Genomic DNA, 25,135 nt, shown 5'->3' with positions numbered 1-25,135 from the left:
CAATGGCAGTCTGTCCAGGCCCCACAGACATGAGTCTGTCCCACTAGCCCAGATCTCTCTAACAGGCAGAGGAAAGTTATGTCCTCACTCCCATGTGGCTACTGCCACCCACCATCTCCCACCCCAGGCTCTCACTGCACATTACACAGACACAGAATAAACCCACAGCTGCTGTTGCCACCACAGTCCTCCTTTAGCAGTGTCCCCTGACTCTATCTGAAACCATCAGACAGGTCATGCCAGTGCCATGAGCAAGAGATATTGATTGTCAGGAGACATGGGGGATGGGGAGAGGATGCAAGATCTTCCCTTTCAGTGCAAGCCATAATCAGTCACCTAGCTCCCCTTGCATCCCGGACATGAATATTACTCTGGCCATGGGGAAGGAGCCAAGATCCCTTCTCTGTCTCCTCTTCCCTCATGTGCATTGCCTTCCACAAGTGCCACATCCGAGCAGGCTATTTTTGTACTGGCAGTTGTTGCCTTCTCAAAATTGCCTTGACAATGCCTGTGCCGCCCGTTCCCTGCCTCCTGAGAGCAGCTGCCAAGCTGAGGTTCCCCCTCATCCTCCATTATCCATATGAAAAAAAGCCCCAGAAAGGTTTTGTAATCTCAGCTCAGTCCGGACAGGCAGGACTCAGCATCTGACTGAGTGTTTCCCCAGGTCTGCTCCGGGGAGATTGGCCATAGTGAGGATGCTGCTGTCTCTCCCTCCTTGTCCCCACCACCCCCTGTTGCTGCCTGTCAGGCCTTTCTCCTCATTGAGATGCAAGGCTGGCCGCTGTGGCCATCCGCTGAGCCGTCTGCTCCTGGAGGCACCTTCCCCTCCTTCCCCCCTCCTCCCGGGGCTGCCTGTGGAGCTATTCTTCAGCCTCTGCATTTCACAACAGCTCAAAGGCAGATGCATCAATCCTTTCAGGGGATGGGGACGTGAGGAGAATGGCAAGGGAGCTGCAGGCAGGTGTTGGTAGGTTCCCAGCCATCTCACAAGCCTGGTCCCCCTCCCTGTCCCCCGCTGGCTTGTGCCTGAGGCTTGGACTGAGGCATGGGGCAGGAATGGGGAAGGGAAGAGGATGGGGGGGGAAGAGCACTGGGATATGCTGACCCCACAGGATGCCCAGCAGGGTTGCAGGCGTGTTCCCAGCTGTCTGCACCCTGTAGCCTTTCCCCCATGCGGAGAGAGCAAGGATCCAACCCTGCTCACCAAAAGTTTACACCGGGGGCCGATTTGGCCAATTTTGGTGCAGACAGATGAGGGCAGGGGAACAACCCCATGGCCACTAACCAACCCCATGGCCAATAACCAACCCAAAGGCCACTAAGAGCCATAAGGGCAGGGTGGAGTGGGGTTGTTCCTCCCAAAGTGATGCCTGCGCTGGACGCCCTGGGTGAGCAGCACTCCTGTCTCACACACTGGAGTGGGTTAGGGGTGATTTGGGACTGGGTCCCCAGGACCCCCCCTCGACTCCCAGGCACAGCCGCTTTGGTCCCACGGCTCTCCCAGCACTGGCAGCGGCCGGAGGGCCGGGACAGGAGCCGGCAGCCTGCGGGAGGGCGGCTGCTCCCCGGTGTGTGTTTTACCCGTAGGTGCCACAATCCTTTGACTGTGTGTTTGAAAGCCTTGAGTCTATACATTTAAGAATCAGCAAATTAGAAAAATTGTCCTGAAATGTTGGAGGGAGGGAAAAGGCAGGAAGGGATGAGGAGGGACTAAGAGGAAGGGGTTGGTAAAAGAGAGTTCATCCAGGGGCACTGCCCTGGCTTTGTGCCCATCACCTGCGGGCTGGCAAGGAGGGAGGGAGGCAAGGACGAAAAGGGAGGACTGATTTCACACATTCAGTGCATATCATACAACCAGGGCAAGGCTTTCTTCCTGCAGCTCCTACCCAGGATGGCATCGCTGCCATAGCCAGTCTAGAGCCCTGCCTAGCTGCCCGAACCATACTCAGCAGGGTTACATTTCACTGCTTGATTGCTCGGGGGAAAGATACCTTCTCCTTTCTTTCTCCTTTTTTTTTTTTTTTTAATTATATATATATTTTTAAGTACTTTTTCTCCCTTTTTTGTTTCTTTTTTTTTTTTTTGTTTTGTTTTGTTTTTAATACATAGTCTCACAATTTTCTGTAACAGCAGCTTCTTTCTGTATTGGTGTGGAAGTTATATAGAGAGAGATATCTATAAATATATATAAGCCAAACTGCCTTACAGGTTGTTGTTCTGTGGGATTTTTGTTGGTTTGCTTTTTGTTTTGCTTTTTTTTGTTTTCAGTGTTGTATGTGTAGCAGGCACTTGAGTTTATATGAAGATGTTTGCTTGGGAGCTGAGGGGAAAAGGGTTTGAAAGGGGGAGAAGGAAGGAAGGACGGGAGGAAGGAGCAGGGACTTCCAACAAGTGGCCACTGCTAGCCAAGGATGTCCAGGTAGATTGGTGTGGCCTTGCCCAGAGCATGGAGGATCTTGTAGATCTCCTTGATGTTGAGCCGTTGCTGAGGTTCCCTCTGCCAGCAGCCCAACATGATGTCATAAACCTCCTTGGGGCAGACTCGGGGCCTCTCCAAAACTCGGCCTTGGGTAATGCACTCAATGACCTGAAAGAAAGAGAGAAAAGAAACACTGAACACCAGCTGGGCAGCTTATGGAGGATGTCCTGTCCTTGATATTGCTTGGCTGATGTGGCACCATTTAGTGAATGGAAGTACCGAGGAGCCAAATCTCAGATCTGCACATCCTCAATGATCACCTGTTTGTTGCTAATGATGATTTTACCATGAAAAGTTTGTCTCCAGCTGCAGTTTTTCAGATCCCAAAAACCTTCCCCGTTTGACACCTACCTACCTCAATGCACTCTCCAAAGAGGAGGTGACAAGCAAATGAAATAGGTTTTAATTTATGATGTCAGTTTTTCCTGCTAAATGAAGAAGGAAAAAAGTCTTAAAATCCCCACAGTACAGAAATCTTTTGCACAGCTGAAATGATATTTTTCTTGTCTGAAAACCAAGAGTCCTTTCCATTGCAAAGCCCAGGAGAGGTTTATAAGGAAGAGTTCAGAGCATCCTTTCCTACATACTTCTCCTCTCTCCAACATAGAAAAGCAACTAAAAGAATTAAATTTCATGTCAAATCACATCTGTGAAGGAGAAAAAAAAAATACAATGCTATCACTCTGTTTTGGGTCAGATTGGTGCTACTAATGAGAAAAATGTGAGATCCTGGATAACAGTAAAGTCTCTTGGGAGGGATGCCATTAGAAAGGACTCACCGAAGGGTCTCTTTGTGTACTGTTTACTGGAGGAATGAATGAAAAGGAAAGGGAAATAAGAGTTTCCAGAGAGCTGCTATTACTGCCTGGCCTCCTTGGCTGGGGTTGATGAGTCCCAGCATTGCAGCGTGCGCGCGGCCTGCCACGCTCTGCAGATAAACACCAATCCCAGGCAGTGTGTGGAGGGAGGCCACCCAGCAAGAGGTGTTTGGAGTTTATCATTTATGAATAGAAATGGTCCCACCACGCAGCTCAAGGGATACTTATCACTGTGCTGTTTGCATATAAATACAGAGGGGAGAGATTAGGACCTGCTGAAAGCAAGGAGAGCAAGACACAGCGTGAAGAGAAGCCTGAATTGCCACAGAGCTGCTGGATGCTCACTGTGGGGAGGAGTTGAGTTATGGCTCCTGTCAAGACATCCTGGACATGCACAGGAGCCCTGTGCTGGGCTCTTTCTCTCCAGGGCAAAGGAAAGGCATAGAAATAAGTTGATGGACTGGCTGAGTGGTGCCCTGCCTCGTTCCTCTGCTCAAAGAGGGTTTCTCCCATCCTTGGAAAATGCTGTGGGGGTACGAGGCCATGCAGGTGGCACAGGAGGGAGTGGGCATCCCAGCCTTGCCAACGCCAACACCCAGCAGGGGTGATGCTCGGCCAGCCTGGTGCTTGCTCCTGGTCCAGTCCTGGCAGCCAGGAGCTTGGCACAGGCTCATTGACCTGTCCCTCCATGGGCTCTGCCTCTCCATGGGGCTCTGACACTGCATCTGGACTGCCACAGTGACTTGCTCTGAAACCACAGCATCCAGGAGCTGGTGGAGGTGTCAGCCCTCTGCAGCCACATAGGTTCTGCCCATCCCTCCACAACCTGTGAAAAACAAGACTGATGAGAGCTAATGTGGCTCCCTCCCACAGGAGTATTCCACCAGGATACTGTGGTCAGCAGGCAGAAAGAAGTGGACACACCAACAGGTAAGGGAAGGATCATATTTTATCCCCGGGGATGGTAGCAAACCAATACACCCTCAAGATTAAGGGTGGCTGTTTTCAGCCCTACTGCCCTGCAAAGGAAACTGAGGCACAATGCATGGGCACAGCTGAGCTGTCACGCTCCAGCGTGCCTATTGCCCATGTTCAAGCTCCCTGTGCTCATTTGTGTGTGTTTGTATTTGCCCTCACAGGGAAATGCAACAGCAGCTCATTAAATAGCGTGACAAATAACTTCTGTCGCTGTCGATTCCATTGTTTGTGCCTCTAAAATGTTTGCGTGTGCTGCTTTGGGATGTACAGTCAGGCCCCATTGAGCACACGAATGGGCAAGTATTAGAGCTGTAAAGCAACACCTTGGATTTGCCATCTCTGCAACTCACTTAATTAAGGGATCTGTATCCAGAAAGCAGAAAATGCACATTTTTCATTACAAAAGGTGAAATTTCTGAAATCCATTAGATACACAGTAGGATAAAAATGTTCAAGGTTCCCACACACTGCTATGTCAAAGCATCTTTTTCCTCTTCTATAATACCTCCTGCTATTCCAAGCAAAAATATTCCAATGCATTTCTGCTGATGTGCCTCAAACCTCAGCAGTGACACCCTGCTAATCCCAGCCAGCCTTCCCTCGACATTTTTACAGTGCAGCCCTGTACTGGTGGGCTGCAACTTTTGCTAGTCAAAGAAATAACAAGGGCAAACAAGCTCCATGGGTTCCACCCTCAGTGAACTGGGACAAACCATATTATAGATAACCCAACAGCAAAAACCCCAAGGAAATGTGCCACATGAGATATATCAGGCTTAAAACAATGTCTCACAAGCTGCAGCCTGTAGTGAGCTTTAGCTGCAAAAGGAGAAACCAGGAAAATTCAAGGCATGACTTAGATCTCAGCAGTAATTTGGGTATCCCCAGTTCTGGCAGCACCCCAAGAGTTTATAAGATATGAAAGATATGTCAGGAACTTAGTGGCGAGGGGCTGAGGATTAGCCAGTACGTGGCTTTGGAAGAGCTCTGATTCCTGCAGGCCTCAGTTTTCCCAGCTCTTAAACTGAGATAATGACACTTATCCTACAGCTTCACCATGGGAGTGCCAAGGAGGGGACTGTCCATGTACAAATTTCGTTGCAAACAACCTGGAAAGGAGAGACAGCAAAAAATACAGTTTTCAGCTGACGTGTCTCAGCACTGTTGTACCTCTGTGTTTGAGAGCTGGAACCAGGGCTGCTTCCCATATGTGAAAATCTCCCAGAGGATCACCCCGAAGCTCCAGACATCGCTCTCTGTGGTGAATTTCCTGTACATGATGCTCTCCGGAGGCATCCAGCGGATAGGCAGCATGGTGTGTCCTCCAACCTGGGTGAGGACAAAGGCACAGGGACATCTCAGTGGTGACAGTCCTGAGGAAGGGGTCATAGAATTAGATCACTGAGTCAAGCTCCTGGCCCTATGCAGGACACCCCAATAATCACACAAATGTGCCTGAGAGCATTGTCCATATGCTCCTTGAGCTCTGCCAGGCTTGGAGCCCAATAATCCCACAATAATCACACAAATGTGCCTGAGAGCATTGTCCATATGCTCCTTGAGCTCTGCTAGGCTTGGAGCGGTGAGCACTTCCCTGCAGAGCCTATTCCAGAGCCTGAGCACCCCATGTCATGTCAGCTGTGACATGATGTGCTCAAAATCAGGGCCTCCCTGTGAATTACAGCAACAAGGAGTTGTTCCAAAAAGCTGGGGTGGCTCCTGCCCCCCCTACCACTTGTGGGTTTACCCAGCAATCCCACCTGGTTAACCCAGCGCATAGGGAGTGAAATGTACCAAGATTAATTACATCCTCTCCACCCAAAATGGGCTCGTAAGGCAATCAAATGCAAAATGCCAAGAACATACTCCATCCCCACAGTCTGGTGAACCTGGACACAGAGCAAGAGTGGTCAGCAAAACATTTCAGGGCCTCAGTACTCTGAGGCACCCACCAGAGATACAGCATGAGGGCTGTCCCTCTTCAGAAAGGTTTTCTAAAAGCCATGCACAGGCATCTGTGCATCACCTAATTGCATGAAAGCTTTTGCACTCACAAAACTGTGCTACAGGCCTTTTCAGAGACTGCTTTCCATATGTAAATGACTGCAGGTACACCCTGCAAAATGTGGTCTGTAAGCAAAGAACAGGCTCTTACAGGCAGGGATATGCCCATCAATTAATGGAGGAGGGAAAGCCAACTTCTTTGGAGAGTTTGGAGCTGGATGTATAAAATTGGGGTATGCCAAGCCAGGGAAAGGCAGTTCCTCAGGTAAGAGTCCGCTATTCTGTAAGGCACATGAATCCAGCAGGTACACAGGAGGCTTGCAGGATACATGCAAACAGTTCCAAAGTAGATGGATTTACCTTCAGCTTTACTAGAGATTCCTAAACAAGTTTTTTCTCTGTGCTGTCTTTCTGCACAAGAAGCTCCATCTGTGGGTAAACAGCTAATTGCTATGACCAAGCAGTGCTGGAAGCAGCAGGGCTGCAAATCTCCACACTTTTTTCTGCTGAGGGCAAAGTGTCCGAGGCTTTAGCCGTGATGAGAAAAGTGTTTTTGTGGAGCTGCTTGGATGATGCTTGTCTCATTAGGGACACCAAAAAAGCAATGCTAATAACTTTGTAGCACTGCAGCTGAATCAAACAGGTAGAAATCTTTCTGGTCCTACAAAGGATGAGGGGAGACAGTGTCTGCTGTCTAGGATTCCAGCATATGTGTGCCTATTCCAAGTAATGAGATTGCTGTGCTCGCTCGGATGAAAACATTTCTTTTACAAACAAAAGCTCTCCTCTGAGCTGCCAGTTTTTCCACAGGTTTCTTTGACTGATAAAAGCAGAACTAGTGTGGGGAAGGGTCCATACAGGGACATTGCAGCGCTTGGAAGCAAGAGGGAGGTGTGTTGGAACAGAGTGTGAAAGGGATAGGATGCTCAGCTGGCTTTCTTCATGGAGGGGTTCAGATTTCTGTGAGGTTTAGCAGCATTTAGACTCAGGCTTGCAGAGTTGTACTCAGAGGGCTGCAGATCAGCCCTTTCCCTTACTCTGAAACAGACCCTCTCTCAAAAAAGAGGATTTTTAAAAGTCTCAGGAAGATCTTTCTTTCCTAAGTGCAGATGATTGAGGATAAAAAGCTCATTGCAGCTCCACACCTCCTGTTTTGAGGTGTCTTGCCTGGTGTGTTCTCAGCTTGCTGCTCTGAATTCCCAAGAATATTCTGTTGTAATGGAAATGGAAATATGCTTTTCTTTGTTTGTTCCTTCAAAACCCTGGCTGCAAATTTAGCTCTTCCCTACATTCCCAGCTTTTACAAGGTTGCTTCCCCTTCTTGCAAAGGGCTCTGAGGAAATGCTATAAGCAGAACAGGACATACATCAAACTTGATTGTTGCAAAAACTGTTTTGTGCTAATGCTTATTTTATTCTCCTTTAAGTACCACTAACTCTTCAGTTTTCCAGCAATCTCAAAATGATTACTTGCTGAAAAGCTCTCTACGTTTGCAATATCCTGAATCTTGCAGGATCATTTGCGATTATAGGTAGTACAATGTCCTGAGCACAGTTAACTCCTTATTGAAGAGGTCTTAGAGCAGTTCAGAATGTCTGAACCAGGCCCTCAGCTTACACAGACAGTACCACAGCAGCACTGCTCGAAAGGGAGGGTCCTGATTTACACCACTCAAGGATGTGGCCCTGGAAACAGAGCCAAGAAGCCAGCAGTGCCATCTCAGTTCTAATAAGCTAAAATAAAGTCAAGGTCTTTGATCTCCTCTAGACACACCCTGGTGAAGACCTGCCAGCAAAATGACATAGACAGTCAAAAGCTGTCCCAAGGATGTGACAACACAACCTTGGCTTAGCTCATAGGTTGAAGTTCAGGAACAGCCAAAGCATTCCTCCCAGCCATGTGAAACACAGCTTTTACTACAAATTAATCTGGTAATAATTAGTAATCAAATTAATCTGGGAAATAAAATTCAAACAAGCAATGCCCAAAAATTTGTGTATCCCAAAACATGGCCCAGCTATGCTCAGAGAGGAGGTGTTCCTTGCAGAGGCATCCTTTGCATCTCAAACAGGGTGCCACATTTTTGAGAGCAAAGATTAAGCCTTGCACTTACCAGCCATAAGCAGAACAGGCATCAATTAAACTCTACCATAAACCCACTCCAATGTCTAACCCAGCACATAAGGCTGACTATTACACTTTAAAGGATTGCCTTTGACTATCCCTTACTGCTTCCCTTGCAAACTGATTAGGATTAAAGTCCCCATTTCACAGATGAGAAAACAGATGCAGGAAGGCAGGGAAGGCCCTGCTCTGAAGCTATGCAGTAAGTGAACACCAAGTCCTCCTGGCTTGCAGTCAGCCATACCCTGTTATTTGATGATGCAGCAAAATTATTTAGAGCTGAGCACAGAGGGATTGTGCTAGTGATGCCACAGGAAGCAGAGTGTGTCCAGGGTGACAGAAATCCTTTGCTTAACGTGTAGTGATTGTGAGCTGTGTTCTGCCATTGTAGGCTGGCATGTGATTCCCACAGCTACACACTTGTTTTACAGGACCAGCCATTGCCAGAAGCATAAAAGCAAAATGATGCTATTAAATCAGGCTGAAAAAATGGCTGCTGTTTTCATCTTTTGCAAAGCCAGCTTACAAGGCATATCCTTGGCTTTGGAAGGAATCATTACCATGCCTTTAGGGAGAAGGTGAAAGTTTATTTCTGCCTCTGCTTGCTCAGAGCTGGGTCTAGCAGGCTTCAGAAATAAGTGACCATGCAGGACTGGTGTTTGTTAAGAGCATGGTACTTCTGGGACTTCTCTAAAACAGCCATGTCATCTTCCCACACCATCTTCTCCCTTTGGGAGCTAGGGCTGGGAGAGCCCTGCTAACAGGTGGGCTCACCTTCCCCAAGGCTAAAATGTCCTGAAACAGTGGCATTACAGCATCTCCCCTGGACACACTCCATAGCTTGGAAGAGGGCTCCGCTTGCAAGCAAATAAGACAAGTAAATCCTCTTCTGCTCCTCTCTTTAAATCCTATGATGCTGCCAAGCTTGCCCTTTTGCCTTATTATTTTAATGCTTCACAGATCTGCAGACTGGCCTCTTTATCCTATTGCCATGGCTGTCTAGCTTTGTTTGACATTTTTAGCTAACTTTGTCTCCCTAGATCAACTCCCCATGCCCACACTGACACGTTATTCCCACTGCTCTGCTCTTTCTGTTCACAATGCTACCCTGGTAATAAATAGAGCAATCAGTGCACATCCTCTGAGCAGGCAAAGTTTTCTTCTTCTCCATTTCAAAATCACAGTATCACCTACTCGATTCCATCCCTTTCTAGTGGATGCTCCCAAGGGCATGACCTGGTCCACAGCCCCGTGTTTCTGATACTCTGGGGCACCTGGCCCCTGCTCTGAAGCCTCATTACACATCCAAGCCCATGGACTTGCAAGATAGCCAGCTCCTCCCTCTGAGCAGCTTATTGCTGGATTAGATATGAACCTCAGGGAGCTGGGGGAGGTTCATGAAAGGCCAGCATTAATGGCCATTAGGGAGAGAGATAATTACTTAATGCTAGTACAGCACTTTGAGGATGTAAAGCTATATAAGTGCTATGTACAAGTAGTATTATAAGGCTTGAGGTTTGTCTGCTACCCAGGAAAGCTAGTGTCTGGGGGAAAAGTTCTCCTTGTCCCAGCTTTCTGAATGACATCCAGCTGATTAGGAAAGGAAAAGATGACATGCTATCCCCTGGTGAGTCTGACAGTATAGCAGCAGGTAGTGGAGCAGCGGTGTTCAGCAAAGACTGTGCAATAAATCCACAGTTTGGGCCACCAGCAGAGATAACCTCAAAATCAAAACCAGAGTAGGGCTGAAAAACCCTCATGCAAATTTAGGACTGGTGGGAATACAGATACAAGCACATTAAAGGCAGCTTTTGGTGGGAAGCAACATCTTCCCCCTTCCCAGCTCACATAGCAGCACCAGAGCTGTAGCCCAAAGCAGCATTCAAAGGGGAACTTCTGAGCCATCTTTTCCACACTCACAGCTGGAAGGCACCTCCACGGATCTCAGCTCAGAATGGGATTTGTCCCCAGCATGCTCTTAGCCTGTGTCTTATTTTTCATTTTGTGCAGTTTCCTTTGCAATGTTGAAATAAAAACCAAACCAAACAAACCTAAACAAAACAAAGAAACAAACAAACAACAAAAAACCCCAGTGCTTTTGTTTTCCTTGGTCATTTGACATTTTGCTTTCCAAGGTCATTTGACACCTTTCCTTCTGCTTCTGGCACACTTGATGGAGACTCTGCTGCTGCTTTGGGAAGATCACAAGAACTACTGTCTTTGCATCGTGCAGCATTATTCGAACTTCCCACTTTCGTGCAGGAAGTGGAGACATTTGAGTTTGTACAGAATCACATAGCAGTAGTGGAGACCTTGGCACCATTCCTCTCCAGGAAATTCCACTCAACCTAGTGATAAGATACACATTCTCTGATTGCCATCTCTGTTCCTGCTGCTGTAGGTAGGGGTGACCTGGGATTTCTTTCCTTGCAGGCCTGGATGCCATCCCAGCCAGGACCACACCAAATCATATGTCCTTTAGAGCTCAGCTCTAGGAGCTGGAGATCCAGCTCTGAGCCTTCCCCAGCAGCCAGCTGTAAGTCCCCATCAGGACATGCTGACTCCTGCTGCAGGCAGGATGCGCTGTTAATTCAGCAGCTCTGGACAGCCTTGTATGAATAAGAGCCACAGGTGGCTCTCAGGGTCATCTGAGAGGATGAAAGGGCAAAAAAAAAAAAAAGCAATGAAAGCAAGAAGGACGCAAAGCTGCTCTGTTTGGCTAAGTTGAGCTCTTAGAGAACAACAAACAAAACTTCTGTAGATTGTGCCTTCGTGAGTCAATGTTTGTCAGTTCAGGTTGGGGCACAAGGAGATGACTTCTCAGGGTGATACACAGAGCAGCACATGCTGCTGGCTGGGGACCCAGGAGGAGACACTCCTTCCTTGCCTTCAGCCTGGATCCAGCTGCACTGAGAAATTTTTCAGATGTGCCAGTATTTTGCCTCTGTGAGTCCTGACAGATTCCTGGGCACCTTTTACAAAGCAGAGGGATTAACTCTGACACGCCAGACAGAGCTGAGCTTTGCTGAACCTTAGCTGTCCCCACTTCATAGTTTCAACTGTCACCTTAGTAGGCTCTTAAGTACCCAAGTTTAGATCAGAGGTTGCTGAATTTAACTGCAAATTATGACTGGATGTGATTCCCAAGTGCTTTATCTGTAATTTCCTTTCAGCTTATCCAGGAAGAAAGGTCCTAGCTATATCTGAGACTGCACCATTGCCAGAATTACCCTGGCCTCTAAAAATCCCCAAGGTGTTCTCCTGATGGAAAGGCATCATGTGTTGTGGCTGCACCAGCCCACAGGCTGGGCCTCCTCTGAGTGACTCAAAAGCCATCATAGCCCTGTCCTTGCCTTCACCTCTTGTGCTTTGCAGTCACTGCTGTCAAGCCAGTGCTGAACAGGAGATTAAACAGCCAGCAAACAACAAAAAGCTTCCATCAAACTTTTCAACTTACTTGGCTGTGTCCTCACCACGCTCCACTCTCTGGGAACAGCAGATGCGATCCTCTCACAATTCTCACTGGCTACACCAACCATCTCCTGCATTGCAGGCTCTGGCAGTGCCACAGCAAAAGGCTGGCTGCCTGCCTCCCTGCGTGCCAGCAACCGAAGACATCTCACAGCAGTTTTCTAGGGATTTTTGAGATGTACAGAATGCACAAAGTAACCTGGAGCTGTTTCTCCTACTTGAGTGGAGCTGTGCTGGGTGTCCCAGTCATCCCAAGGAAAGGGACTTGCTGGTTGCCTGCTGCTAGAGGCAAGATTGGATTTACCCAGAGAGAACATGGGAAAAGGAAGCAAATGTCCAGGCCACGAGATGATGCAAGGAGCCAGATGGACTTGTTCAGGAGCAGGAAACACTGACCAGGCAGGGTTAATGTGAAACTGAGAAAGGGGTGAGAGCTTCCTGCTGTCAGTAGGCCTGTTTGGCAAGGGACTGTTTGTTCCCCCTAGACGCACATACTGTGTTTAAACATGAGTCTAAAAATAAAACCTGCCATTGACATTGTTTTTCCTTACTTCATTTAACAATCTAGTTGCTTTATGACCTGTAATTCTGAATCACGTTGAATCAAGCAGTGTAATTTGCAAGCAGGGACAGCAACCTTCCCCTTCCTCCACCCGCCCCTCCCTCTACCCCTCATCTCTGCTCCACTGAGTGTGTTTTAATCCCACGGTTTTCAGCATTCCTAATGAGCCATTAACAAGCTGCCAATTACTTATGCAAATGAGGGAGGGCAGACATGGAGGGGTGGCTGTAGCTAGAGGTAAATTCTGCTACATCAAAATGGTCTGAGATAAATCACTGCTGCTCTAAGAGCTGCCTGTGCCCAAAAGTCCTCTCAGTTATATTATCTATTGTCTAAAAATGCCAGAGGTAATGCAGAAGATGGTTAAGACAAGGGAAACAGAGGAGAAATTGCACATATACTTTTAATTATGTTTGCCAATAATCTGCTTGGTGTGCACCTTACTACAACTGTTCACCTTTTCTTCCCAAAACTCAAAGCATCTGCACTCACTGCTTGCAAACAGCTGCACAATCAGCCTGTAGATGAATGGCCCACTCCATGTTCATCTGAGTAAAAGCTCCAGAAGCCATGATCTCAAACACTAGGATATGAACTCTGAGAAGCTTTAAAGGGGATCTGGAGTCTGCAAAGACTGCTTGTGCCAACAGAAACTTCCCATGAATGATCTGCATTATCATTTCCCTGGTAATGCTACAAAAGGTGTTTTAATAGTTCAAAAGCTAATCAGATAGAAGTCAAGTTAAATCATCATGATGCAAGAAACACATCCATTAGGATTCTGCTCTTTTGGCCATGCAGAGAATGAAAATCAACCCAATTTCTGGCTTTGGGAAGGAGGAAAAATATTTGCCCAATAAATCTTAACCTGGTGGTATAAAAGCCAAGTCTGAAAATGGCCTGAGAAATGTAGCTTAGGAAATAGCAGCAATAAAGAACCTGCATGTGTGATCACTCCATGCTGAAATGCTTTCAGATGGGTATCTCATCATCTCCCTTCCATCGTGTGTCTCTCTCTGTCCTGACAGTGCCTCCCCTCTGGGTAACCAACAACACTCATCTTTGTCTGCAGCCAAAGCCATTCCTGACTGAGGACTACACAAGATGTAGATAAGGCTCCATTACTTCTGGATACTGGATAATCAGTTCAACTGCCTTAGCATTAATCATGATAATATTCAAAATTCATTAGGCGAGATTGTTTGGAAATCTATTTCTTGTTAATGTCAGATTTGCTGAGCATCGGCCTGGCAGCATGCAGACAGAAAACTGATACAAGCCAGGGCATGCCACCTCTCTATGGAAGCATTCTCTTCTTTTATGTGTGGCTAGACTGTGATGTGGCAGCTCCTGCCTGGTTTGTGTTTTGTGAGTCTTGTCAAGGGCAGTAGAACACTGCGAGCACACCATGCTGCCACTTTGTTGATCAATGGACAGCTACAAAAACATATAGCTGCATATACAGTGTACAGTTAATAATATATACAAGGTATATCATGGAGTTTTTAAGGGGGAAGGCTAGACACTCAGATCTGCACCCACAAATCGTAATGATTTTGTATCTAAAACCTGGACAAACAACCCAAAACCTTCTATGTACAAGCACGATATGGTGGTACAAAAAATAAAAAGTATTTAAAACTTAAAAACTGTTCCTTGCCTTCATGAAAACTTACAGCACTTTAGATAAAGCATGGAGGGCTTATTGCTTTATCAAGATGAAAATCTTTCAGGAAGAAAATAGCTGGATCATTTATTGTAGCCAGTTTTGTGTACCAGTTGAGGATTCCTCCCAACAGTGCACTTCCTAATGGTCTATCTGGCCCGTTTAGGCATTTTGGGTATTGTTGCTTTCCTTCAGGTGTGGGTTCTCACCCTCTAGTTGAACGGTGGTTTCTCAGCAGGGAAACATCACAGAAATACAGACCATACATACAGAAGATACACAGTCTTTCTCTCCTAATGAAGGCAGTGCAGGCACAGATGGCATCTCAGATAAACACGCTGAAAGCTGTGTTAGAATAAAGAGCCCATCATCGGAGGCTGCAGTGTCACACCTACTAATGATGTGATTAAACCCATCAGTGCCGGTGGGAAAGCTGTGCCAGCTCTGGCACTGCTGAATGAAACGCTGCATTTCACAGCAGGGCAAACCCCAACCTGCTACCCCCACCCTCCATCAGTCACAGCACTGTAGAGACACACTGGGGATAGTGATGTTCTTGGCTAAATTTCCTGAGACCTAAACTAGGGGAAGTTGCCATGGACATCTTTCTGTGCCTGCCTCAAGCATCCCTGCCCAAAGCTGATGTGGCAAGCAGGGGAGAGGCTGCAGATGGTGACAACAGCCCAAAAGGGACAGGCACAGGAGAGGATGGTGACAGCACCTGTCTGAGCACTGCTGTCGTGGGGGAGCAGCAGTGGCACCAAGAAGGGGAAGAAATAAAACCAGCAAAAGCCAAAATGGTGATGTGCAGATGGTGAGGCTGGGGTTGGACTGTAGGATTCTGCTGGAAAACAAGCTAAATTTTAAAAATTTGAAGGAATAAAGCTTTGTGTTCTCTTCTCTATTTTTCCAGCTAAGACTTTCTGTGCATTGAAGTTCCCTTCAGTCTCAATCTAGTTGTCTGGATGCCCTTGAGTAGGACAGAGCTGCTGCAGTCCCATGCATTTCAACCACTGTGTTAAAATTCTTCCTCCCTACTTTATTTAGCCAGGAGCATAAATAAATAAGCAAACCCACAAACACAGGAACCTGGTTCCCAGATGCCATTAGAGCCCTCAAGCCCTAAGTGGCCATCACAAATATTACCAGTTGCCTTCTGCTCCCCTTCCTGCAGCCAGCCAGACCCTCCGCCCAACCAGCCCCACTGGGGCCATTGCACAAACCCAGCACCCAGTAGCACACATCTGACTGGTTTTGCCCTAATATAGGACTGCTCCAAGACAGTCAGCTCTCCAAACAGGCCAGTTTTCCTGGAAGAGTCTCTAGCCACCAGCTCTCCATTAGGGTTAGCCACAAGCGGAAGGACGGAAGGAGAAAGTGAGTCTAAAAAACCGCTAATGTTCTGCAGTGTCAGAAAGGACGGATGACCCCTGCAGACATATGCTGAGCAGACAGGACAGTCCTCAATTATGTCACTGCTGGAGCACTTTCTTCAAGGATAAACGTGACTACAGATGCTGGGCTTAAAGCCGTGGCTGCTTTCGCTGCTCTGGATAATCCCCTCTAGTCCAGGAGCATTAGGGGTGTGTGTGCACCATGCCCCCGCAATGACACGCCTCTGCCTAGGAAAACGCTTTACAGGGGGAGAGTAGAGCTGAAAAAAAAACCCATTAAATTTCATTCTTCTCCCTTTCCTTTGTGAGAGCAGGCCCTAAAGCATTTGCTGAGGTATTGATGGGTGCCAATCCATATAACCCAGTGAACAACCCACAGCCTCCCTCAGGAAATCACAAACAAATCTTGCCTACATGACGGAAATTTCCTGCTCGCCACACTGATTTTCCCCACTTTCATCCTCACCACGTTATCCCTGTGCTAACTTCTATATACTTCTCTCAACGTTTTCTAACCTTCAAGCTCACAATTTCGTAAATATTTGCAATCAGGTAACACATCTCCCCACTCTGGTCATCCTTTAGACAAATTATTTACATACAGCCCTTTCTATCCTCAGTAATCAATGGCTTCACACTGTCTTTGTTTCTGCCTCACCTCTTCAGAAGCTGTTGACCATATGGATGCTCTTTGTGGGGCTGAACTGGGGACATGTGACTATGTAATAAAAGAGTATTTAAACTAATGATTGCTGCAGAGACACACACTTTGCTCTTTAATTTGGGTTCTTTACATGGAGGACTTCAGAACAGCATTTGTTTCACTGGCTCACTGAAAGCCAGAAATTCTAGGGAGCTGCCACTGAAAAGAGACTGTCTTTGGCTTGAAGAGGACATGGTTTAAAAAGACAAAATGCAACGTGGCCTGGGGCTGGCACAATCTCACTTTACAGCACTACTTGCTGTATATTGATCAGAATGGGCTTGGTGCTTTATTAGCCACTCAAGAGATGCAATGAGCTGCCACTGGAATTTGTGCTTGATAATCAAAGGCATTTGTCATTCTTCCAAATGCTCTGTGAATAGGTGTTTGATTTGGGTGCACGTGAGAAATGGAGGAGAGTGATCTGGAGCAAGAGGCATTGCCCTGATCCACTGCAGCATCCTCCATGGCCCCATGGACACCATCCCACGGCGTGGTCAAGGACATGGACAGGGTCTCTGGCTCAGCAGAGTCCTTCACCACTGGCAAAGCTGTTCCTGGTGACACGTGAAGAGCAAAAGCCTTTTGCCTTTCAGCTGCCTGGCACACGGATCTCCCTCACAGCCCTCCTTTCTGTTTTGGCTTTCCTGCATTTCCTAGACAAACTGCTCTAGGGAATTTTTGCTCCTTTTCTCTGACAGGTACAGGTGGCCTTGCTACCCTCTCATTGCACCTCCCCCAGCTTGAATTTTAAACTATTTAACAGCTTTAAATGCACCTAATGAGGCTTCAGCCTGCATTTTGCTGCCATCCCTCTGCTTCTCTGGCACCAGGAAGGAGAGTGGTGTGGAAGCCCATCACAGACTTCCCTGCGTTGGAGGGCTAATTACACAGTAACTGGTGACCTCGTAAGTACAGGGTAATCTGCTGTGTAACACCAGGATAAATGATCCCAGTACTCCTGTCTTTTCCACTGCAGCCTTCCACAGAGATGGAAATACAGCCAGTTAAATGGTAATTAATCTTTGAACCATCTGACGCTCACCCAAGGCAGTGAGGTATAACCAGCAGAAGCCCACCGGCTCTGTGCAGGACAATGGACCCAGGAGCCACTGCTCTGGGAGAGTCCAGTGTCACCTGGCCAAAGCAGGGACTGCCTTGTCACCTGGCCTCTCCGGGACCCAGCTGCCAGAGGCAGTGGGAATGGGCTGGTTTCTTAGAGCGGGATGCAGCTGTCTCCTGCCTGTTGGGCAGCAGTTAATTTGGAGAGACACATCCAGAACCATCTGCAGAAGGAAGGGGGCACCAGGAGCATGTGGATGCCCGAGGGGAACAGGCACCTGTGCTGTCAGTGGAAGCAGGATGGAGCCAGAGGTTCCGAGCAGCTCAGCAATGCTGGGATGAGCTGTCTGGAGTGCTTCCTTACCCTCACTGCAAGGGAAGTGGGTGGGAACAGCACCAATGCTTTCCTCTGAAACCATCCCAACCAGCCAGGCCCAGACCCAGGCATTCACCCTGCAAAACTCCAGGAAGATAAGCCAAGAGATCCATTTTCTCCCTCCCCACTGTGAGATGCATTTCATTCCCTCCCATGCTAACAGCCTGCTGCCCTGGGGCTGGGGGCTGTCTGTCTGAGCCCTGCTACCTTCATGGCAACAAAATATATTTGCATTCATTTCAGACCTACTGACATCATTCCCTCTGAAGACCTGCAGTTTTTTATGGTAAGCACAGTAATGATTTTCAGATTATAGACTAATAAAATATTTTAATTTCTTCGGCACATTAAGGTGGGCACTATATGATTATTATGACATTTAAGTAGTGCTTTAAAAAAAAGAAAAAGGAGGGTGAGAGGGTCTGCTTGCATTTCTTTTCCAAGCATGAGCACTGAAATAGAAACTTAAAATCCCACTCATGGGTACCAAGATCAGCTCTGATATCTCCCCTCTGAGCCTGTTTCACTTGAATACCTGCCAAGTTAAATAAGCAAACACAGGATTGCAGCGTCCTAGTTCCAAACCTGGTTTTGGCAAAGGAGCCCTCCTCCCTAGTCACTCTGGCCATTCTGTGCAGCAGTGGCCTGAGCTAAGCACCACCTCCCTGTGCCATCAGGTCACAGCTGGGCCAGGCCATCACAACTGATGGGTTACACTGAGTTTTTACACTTGAGCTTGTACTCACCAATTTCTCCCCTCTGTCCATTCATTGTGTATTAAGATGGACAAATCATGGGTTTAGAGCATCCCATCATTTTCATGGCATGCAATGTACACCACAGGCTGCTGCACCAGGCACCTTTCTCTGCCCGGGTAGCACTTGCATGGTTTGGAGTCAATCAGATTGCACTGGACTAACCAGGGGCATTTTAAAAGTTGCCCTTGAAGCACCATGTGTTAGTATGGCTGATAACTCTGGAATTCCTTTCCTAATCTGCAAAACAGGATGATGAAATTCCACCCTTGGAAGTGTTCAAGACCAGGCTGGAGGAGGCTTTGAGGAACCCGGTCCAGTGGCATGTGTCCCTGGCCATGGCAGGGGAGGGGGACTAGATGTCTTTAATGTCCCTTTCAATCCAAACAATCCCACGATTCTGTGAACTCACTGACTTCTCAAAAATGCTGCACAGGTAATGGCTTGTACAGTGAAGCTATAAATGGCAGGGAAAAGCCTGTCAGCAAAAGGAAAAAAATAGCCAAATGTTTAGCTCAGCATTAGTTATACCTGGCAAGAGAGACAGAGGGTTACACAATGAAAATGATGGCGAAGAATAGCAAAAAGGTTCCTTTGTGCTGTGAGTACTTTTGCCTTGTTCCCCACCTGGATCTCAGGTGATGACGTGAATGTTCTACAAGGCAGAGGCAAGAGTGAACTCAGGCCTCCCCATTATCATTACCTGACCTTGCATGTTCTCTTCTGCAACCTCAGCAGTTTTTTGTGGCGAGGATTTCTGGGTGGTTATTTTAATAAAACTGTGTTAAATTTCTTGCTTCTTTGCCAGGTACCTGCTGTTTAACAAATGGGCCATGACTAAGCATAGACTGGAAATCAGAGGCAGCTACGATTTAAAGCAATGGGATTCTGGGACTGTCTTCTTCCCCTTAGGAGCACATTTAATAGTGGTGCTTGATTATGAAAAAGATAAATCTGATGTGATTGATGCAGCAGGGGATTGGATTTGATGATCCAGGGAATCCTTTCCAGATCTCTTTACTCCTAATGAAGTAATTTTTCAAAGGAGTTTTTGAGGGTGTGGTGGGGATGCAGTGCTCTGCTGATGGCAAACAGTGGTGAACTGTGTAGGTACCTGATGATGGTTAGTGGGTCCCCATCCCCAGATTTAACAAATTCTCATCAACAATAGGGTGGAGCAGTTATCTTTCCTGGTTCTACTGATCTAGAGCAAACCAAGCAGAGGTGGGTGCAAGGAACCTGCCTGCTGCCTTCTTTGCATTTTCCAGCCACTGAGGACTCCCAAAATTCACTCTCTGTGAACTGAAACTCAAATGTCTCAGCTCACAGACTCCCTACATATTCCTAAGGCACTTACCTGTTTCCCAATGCTGTAATCTGTAATCCCTTGCAATCTTACTTTCATGTGAGTCTCCTTGGTGAGCACGAACACGGATCACTCTTTAACAATGGCAAACTGAGGCACAGGAGAACTAATGGAATTTCCTATGGTGGCAGAGGACATCAGTAGCAGGGAAGGGACCTGCAGCACAGTCCAGGTCTGAGATCTCACTGCTGGACTCTTCTCCCTGCACCTGGCTCTGCCCTCCCTTTCAAAACAGGCATAGCAGAGCACAAAGCAGTTTTCAGCCCAAGCATTCACTGATCTGAGATTCCCATCCTTTGTCAAGCCCTGGGGGCTGAGCTTGGGTACAGGGCAAGGTTTTTTCAGAAGTGATGCCGAGGGAAAGTGATAATGTTCTTTTTTCCCCCTAATAGTTTTAATTCTTTGATTCCTACTTGCTAATAAGATAAAATGCTGTGATTTCTGCAGGATCAAATGGTGCAGGATAAGCTAAAGGAGTTAATTAATTAACAGGCTTTTAGAGCTGGGAAAAAAATAATAAAAAAAATCAAGAGAGTGGTAGATAATAGCTATGAATACTGCCCCAGCATCACCTGCCATGACACTGTAGCCAAGGGGAGGATGTCACGTTAGTGCTGGGCACAGCATTCTGATAGTGAATAAAAATGATAAATGAGATGGTAAAGGCTTTCTCTCTCCAAAATGTGGTTATTCACAGATGTGCTACATTTCTCCAGGGCCTGATCCTGCAAGTAATACCAGGTGTAGCACTTCTGTGCTCCTCTGGCTTCCCCAGGGATTGCTTGGAGCAGTGAGTGCTAGGCCCAGTGGCAAGTGGTTGCAAGATCAGATTCATAGTGTGCCAAGCATTTTGAATGAAAAGAGCTATAAAGAAGTCACATATTATTATGTCACATTGCAAAGGTCAGCCCCAGTATCTGTTCTGTCATAAGGACATGATTCAAAGGCAACAAAATAGTGTCAGGGCACAGGGGAAAATAATTTTTTTAAAAACTGCCTTCAGGGCCAAGGATACAAAATTACATCAGTGCTTAGAACTAAATTCCCCTCCACACCCCACAATTCAATTTTGGCTCAGAAAGGCATAAGTGTAACAAAATCACCTTTCAGTGGCAAATCTTCTTATCTGCTGACATATCCCCTGCAAAATCAGCAATATCTAAACTCACACTCCCATTTGGTTCGGGCAATGGTCAGGAAGTGCCAGAGCCTTGCTCTGTCACATATCCCAGGATTTGCAAGATCCACTCAGCTGCTGTAGGCTTTCTCAGGAGCAGCAGGAGTGGTCCTGACACCCATCCTGCATCGCCTGGCCAGGAGCAAACAGCTCCCCTCACAGAGCCACAGGGAGGTTGGGGCAACTGGACCCAACCTGGTGATTTATCCCAGACATGACTCCTTTGCAAATATTTATGCCCATCTCTGGGACTGCTGGCACAGGGAAGTTATTGGGAAATAAATTGTGGAAGACATCACTTTCCTCCCTTAAACTATGAGGGGTCATAACTGCTCTGTTCAGTGTCTTAGGGTGGATTAGTTCCATCCACTTCCAAAACAGACTCAAGCAAAGACTCCCTAACTTTCTGGATCAACAGATCATTTCCTTGTGTGCCAGCAGAAAAATCCCACAAGACAACCAAGCTGGATGTTTGTTGCTCTCTCAGGCTCCTGCAGCTCAGCCTCAGCAGCCCTGCAGCTTCCTGGAAGGGACACTGAGCTGAGGATCCTGCAGTGAGCTCCATGGAGCTGGCTTTGCTCTGTGGGAGGGAGGCAGGGTGAACAGAGGTGTCACCAACCCTCAGCAGGTTCACACAGCTCGTGTGGCTCCCCTCAGCCACACCCTTGGCAGAACCAAACTCCTCTGCTCTGTCAGAGCTTCAAACTCACAGCAAGCCCTCACTGCCTCTTCTCTGGCCAAGGGATGGGAGCAGCAGTGGGAAGTGTTGGGTGACATCCCCTCAATCACAGCTGCAGACACCCACTCAGACAATCAGATTGTGTCCAGACCAGCACACAAAAGCTGTCAGGGCTGGCATGTGACAATCCAACCGCCCAAACGGTCTGGCCATGCCAGTTTAACTGTCCAAGCAGCTCTTGAGAGGACAACACAGGTCAGGGACAGCCCCAGTGAGTAGTGCAAATGCCACCCTGTTTGGAGGCATGTGGGAGTTTAGCTGCATAGAGACAAACCATGCTGTACTTGCTGCCATCACAGGACAATGACAGCCCACACTGTCCCCTAGTGCAGACACAGCCTGGACACCCACAGAGGAAGGTGGCACCGAGGACTTTTGCATTCATCCCATATTATCTCACCATCCAGAGAAGCCCCAGAGAGTGGCTATAGTAGACACGTGTGCAGTTCCCATCACAGACAAGAGCCCCTTCACTGCCAAACGCACAAGACCCAACCTATTCCCAAAGCCACTCAGCCCCAGGTGTCATTTCATGCCCAAGCAGCACCAGTCCCCCACTTCCAGCTGCCCCAGGGTTGGGATCCACTCACTGTTGCAGCTGCCGACGGTGCCAGTCTCTGTCGCTGCCACGCTGCGCTGAACTGGCCCTTCAGACGCGGCCCTTCCTGACAGTGAATGGGTGAGAACAAGGGAAGGAGACAAACAAAAGAGAAGGGAAGGGTGAGAGAGGGAGGGAGGGATGGGGGGGATGAAGCAAGGGGACAAGAAGGGAAAGGGTGTGTCTTTAACTGAACCAAAAGTCTTTCTCTAGCTGCAACATCCCAGCAGTACTCAACCTTTGCTGTGAGGGCGTGGCGCAGGTGAGACCCTCTGGCCCCTGTGACCACCACCTCGCAGCCCACACGGTCACCTGCACCAGTGCACAGAGAGGGAGAGCTGGGCAAGAGCCAAGGGGCGCTCAGCCTCCTGAAACTTCTCCTTGGACTGTGAGGCCACACAGAATGGTCACACAGAATGTCATCCCTTGAGGGGACAGAATTCTTCTCCAGTCAAGAGAAATTTTAGGATGCTTGAGCATTTCCTCTGAATCTGGTACTTTAGCATCCTGCTTCTTGCCCATTGTCAGCCCTCCTGAGCACAGTGCAGGGACTCATCTGCCTCTGCCAGCAGAATAAGGCCCAGGTTGATATCTTCACTGAACAAGCTCAGGGCAGCCAGAGTTAAGGGTATTGTTGGCCAAATGTCCCAGTGAAGCACCTCGCACATCACCCTACACTGGCCCAAAAGTCTTTGTCCCATCAGTACTGTCGCAGGCTGGGGAAGAAAATAGCTGATCCCACAGCTCCAAATCACCCACAAACCTGCCAGCAATCAGAAAACTGAAGTTTAGAAAGGGACAGGGGAAGCAAAATTCTGGGACAGGAAATACAGCACTACATTTTCCTCAGCATCAAAGTAGGAAAGATTTGGAGAATAGGAGATGACAAAAGGGGTAGGGATCTCAGTGAGCACATTGAGAGTAAATGAGAGGCATAAAGTCTGCTGACTTTCCAGTGAGATGTTTGTGTTCCCACTAGGATAAAATCCCAAGATGGAAAGGCAGTTGGCGAACACAGTGATTTTGGGGTACACTTCTGGCTGTGCTACTGAGGAACTCAGGCTGAGAACTGCCTGGGGAATACCCAAAAATATGGCCCCAGGGTGTGTCCAGCTGGTCATTGCCCTGGGCACCTGCCCAGCCTGCAGTGGAAACTGAGCTGCTGAATGTAGCTGACAGCTCATTCTGCCTGGGGGATTGTCCATTGGATGACTGACTCACCTCCCTTCCCAAAAAGTTGAGGTAGGAATTGGTGGGGGGAGAGGTTTAGGAAATTGTTTCATGCTGGTTGTTTAAATTGCTTCTGCATTACAGTTGGGGGAAAACAAAAGAAAAGTCTATGCATAAAACTGCATCCTAAAGCCAGCTGTGGCAGAGGCACGGATGTTGGAAAGAAGTAGAGCAAATGAAGTCATCCAGCAGTGGGGGAAAAACATCAATATAATATAGTGCAGAACAAAGCAAATTCTACCTCAAACGCAGAGCTGAAAGGGAAACATCTCCCTCTGTCAGATCTATTACCATGCATTTATTGCAATAACAAATAACTAACCCAGAGAGTAACCCAAACCTGATTTATTTCTCCATCTAAGTAAATATGTAGAGGCAGCCGAATTTGAGAGTAAAAACCACTGATCTCATATGTTTTTTTATATATGTTGGAAAAAATAGGAATGAAGTTCCTGCCTTGCTGCCAGGGGATGCTGGCAAAGCATTTGAGCTATAGATATTGTATCTTGTCACTAATGACTGCAGGGAACTAAAAGGGATTTGGATTTTTTAATGCTTCACATTAATTGATAATTTGGTCTCAGAATCCACAGTGGAACAGAGGATTTGCTATATTGGATCTGTCTAGTGGCCCATAAAATCTGGCATCTTGCCTCAGTGATGCTCAGAAAAATTATCATCCAACGTCTTTGCTTATAAGGTTTTTGGCCATTCATGTAAGGACCATACAGCAGAAAGGGGCAGAAGGTCCCTCTGGCCTACACAGCAAACATTTCCAAAAACTCTGACATGTGAGCTTGGCAGGGTTTTCTCTTTATATTTGTTTGGTTTTTTGTTTTGTTTTGGTTTCTTTATTTCTTTAAAGCAAGAAAGAAACTCTTTAACTACAGATACACTGCTCAACAGATTATCAACAGATACACTGCTGCTTTAACTCTTGGTCTCCACAGCCCAAATAGAGAGAATGTCAACTTCAGGTGTTTTCAGAAGGCAAACAGAAGCAAGGCTGAGGCCAGAGTGGGGAGATGCCTTCTGCTGAGCAGAACACTATTGATTAGGCAGTATAAAGATTTCCCTCACTAATGCCTTTAGGAATCTTATCATGTGTCGCCCACATAATTGGATGGGGAAGAGAGAGGTGGAATCACTTAAGCGTTCAAAGCTCAACACGCACTGAGAAAAGATTCCCATTTCGTGTGTGTGTGCAATTTTGTGCATCGTTGCCCCTTGATTGTACATTGAACACGCTCTCTTTGACAGCCAAGCCCTAAACAGCCTGGGTATTAAAACTGGTTGCAAATAGGGGCTTTCTCCACCCAGCTGGGGGGGGAGAAGGAGCTCACTGGGGCTGAGAGAGGCAGGGCTATGAAACTGGGGGGAGCAGGAGAGGAAAGCCTGGAGAAACTCTGACTGTGCAGAAATCAGCAGGAAAAAAGAAAAGCAGTGGTTTCCTTCCATACAAGCATCTTAATTAGGGATGTTGATGAAGATATTTGCATTTTAATTTTTTCAGGGAGGCCTTCAGTTTGTCATGAAGCAAAGCATAATTTATCCATGATCTCACTAAACTGGCTTATAACTTCTCTGCCTCCAGTTTATTTGCTGATCACACCGAGGTTTGGGGGAGCTCCCC

The 25,135-nt window shown here is 47.3% G+C and overlaps 1 protein-coding gene across 2 annotated transcripts in view; it reads right to left on the bottom strand.

The window, feature by feature from the left end:
• Nucleotides 1-2,054: 2,054 nt before the first annotated feature.
• The window catches only part of NTRK3 (neurotrophic receptor tyrosine kinase 3), a 204,178-nt gene continuing 181,097 nt past the window's right edge, over nucleotides 2,055-25,135 (bottom strand). The window contains exons 16-18 of one of the 2 annotated variants that reach the window (XM_053954740.1): nucleotides 22,265-22,339; nucleotides 5,446-5,604; nucleotides 2,055-2,587 (exon numbers count right to left, since the gene is read on the bottom strand). In XM_053954740.1, the coding sequence (XP_053810715.1) occupies nucleotides 2,402-2,587; nucleotides 5,446-5,604; nucleotides 22,265-22,339 (420 nt within the window). In that variant the 3' untranslated portion in view covers nucleotides 2,055-2,401. The remainder of the gene's footprint in view (nucleotides 2,588-5,445; nucleotides 5,605-22,264; nucleotides 22,340-25,135) is intronic. The other variant, XM_053954741.1, reaches the window with a different exon arrangement.

This window comes from Vidua chalybeata, chromosome 13 (assembly GCF_026979565.1).
Source record: "Vidua chalybeata isolate OUT-0048 chromosome 13, bVidCha1 merged haplotype, whole genome shotgun sequence".
Classification (NCBI taxonomy): Eukaryota; Metazoa; Chordata; class Aves; order Passeriformes; family Viduidae; genus Vidua; species Vidua chalybeata.
Note: the sequence above shows the minus strand (reverse complement) of the source record. Positions and strands in the feature narration are given on the sequence as shown.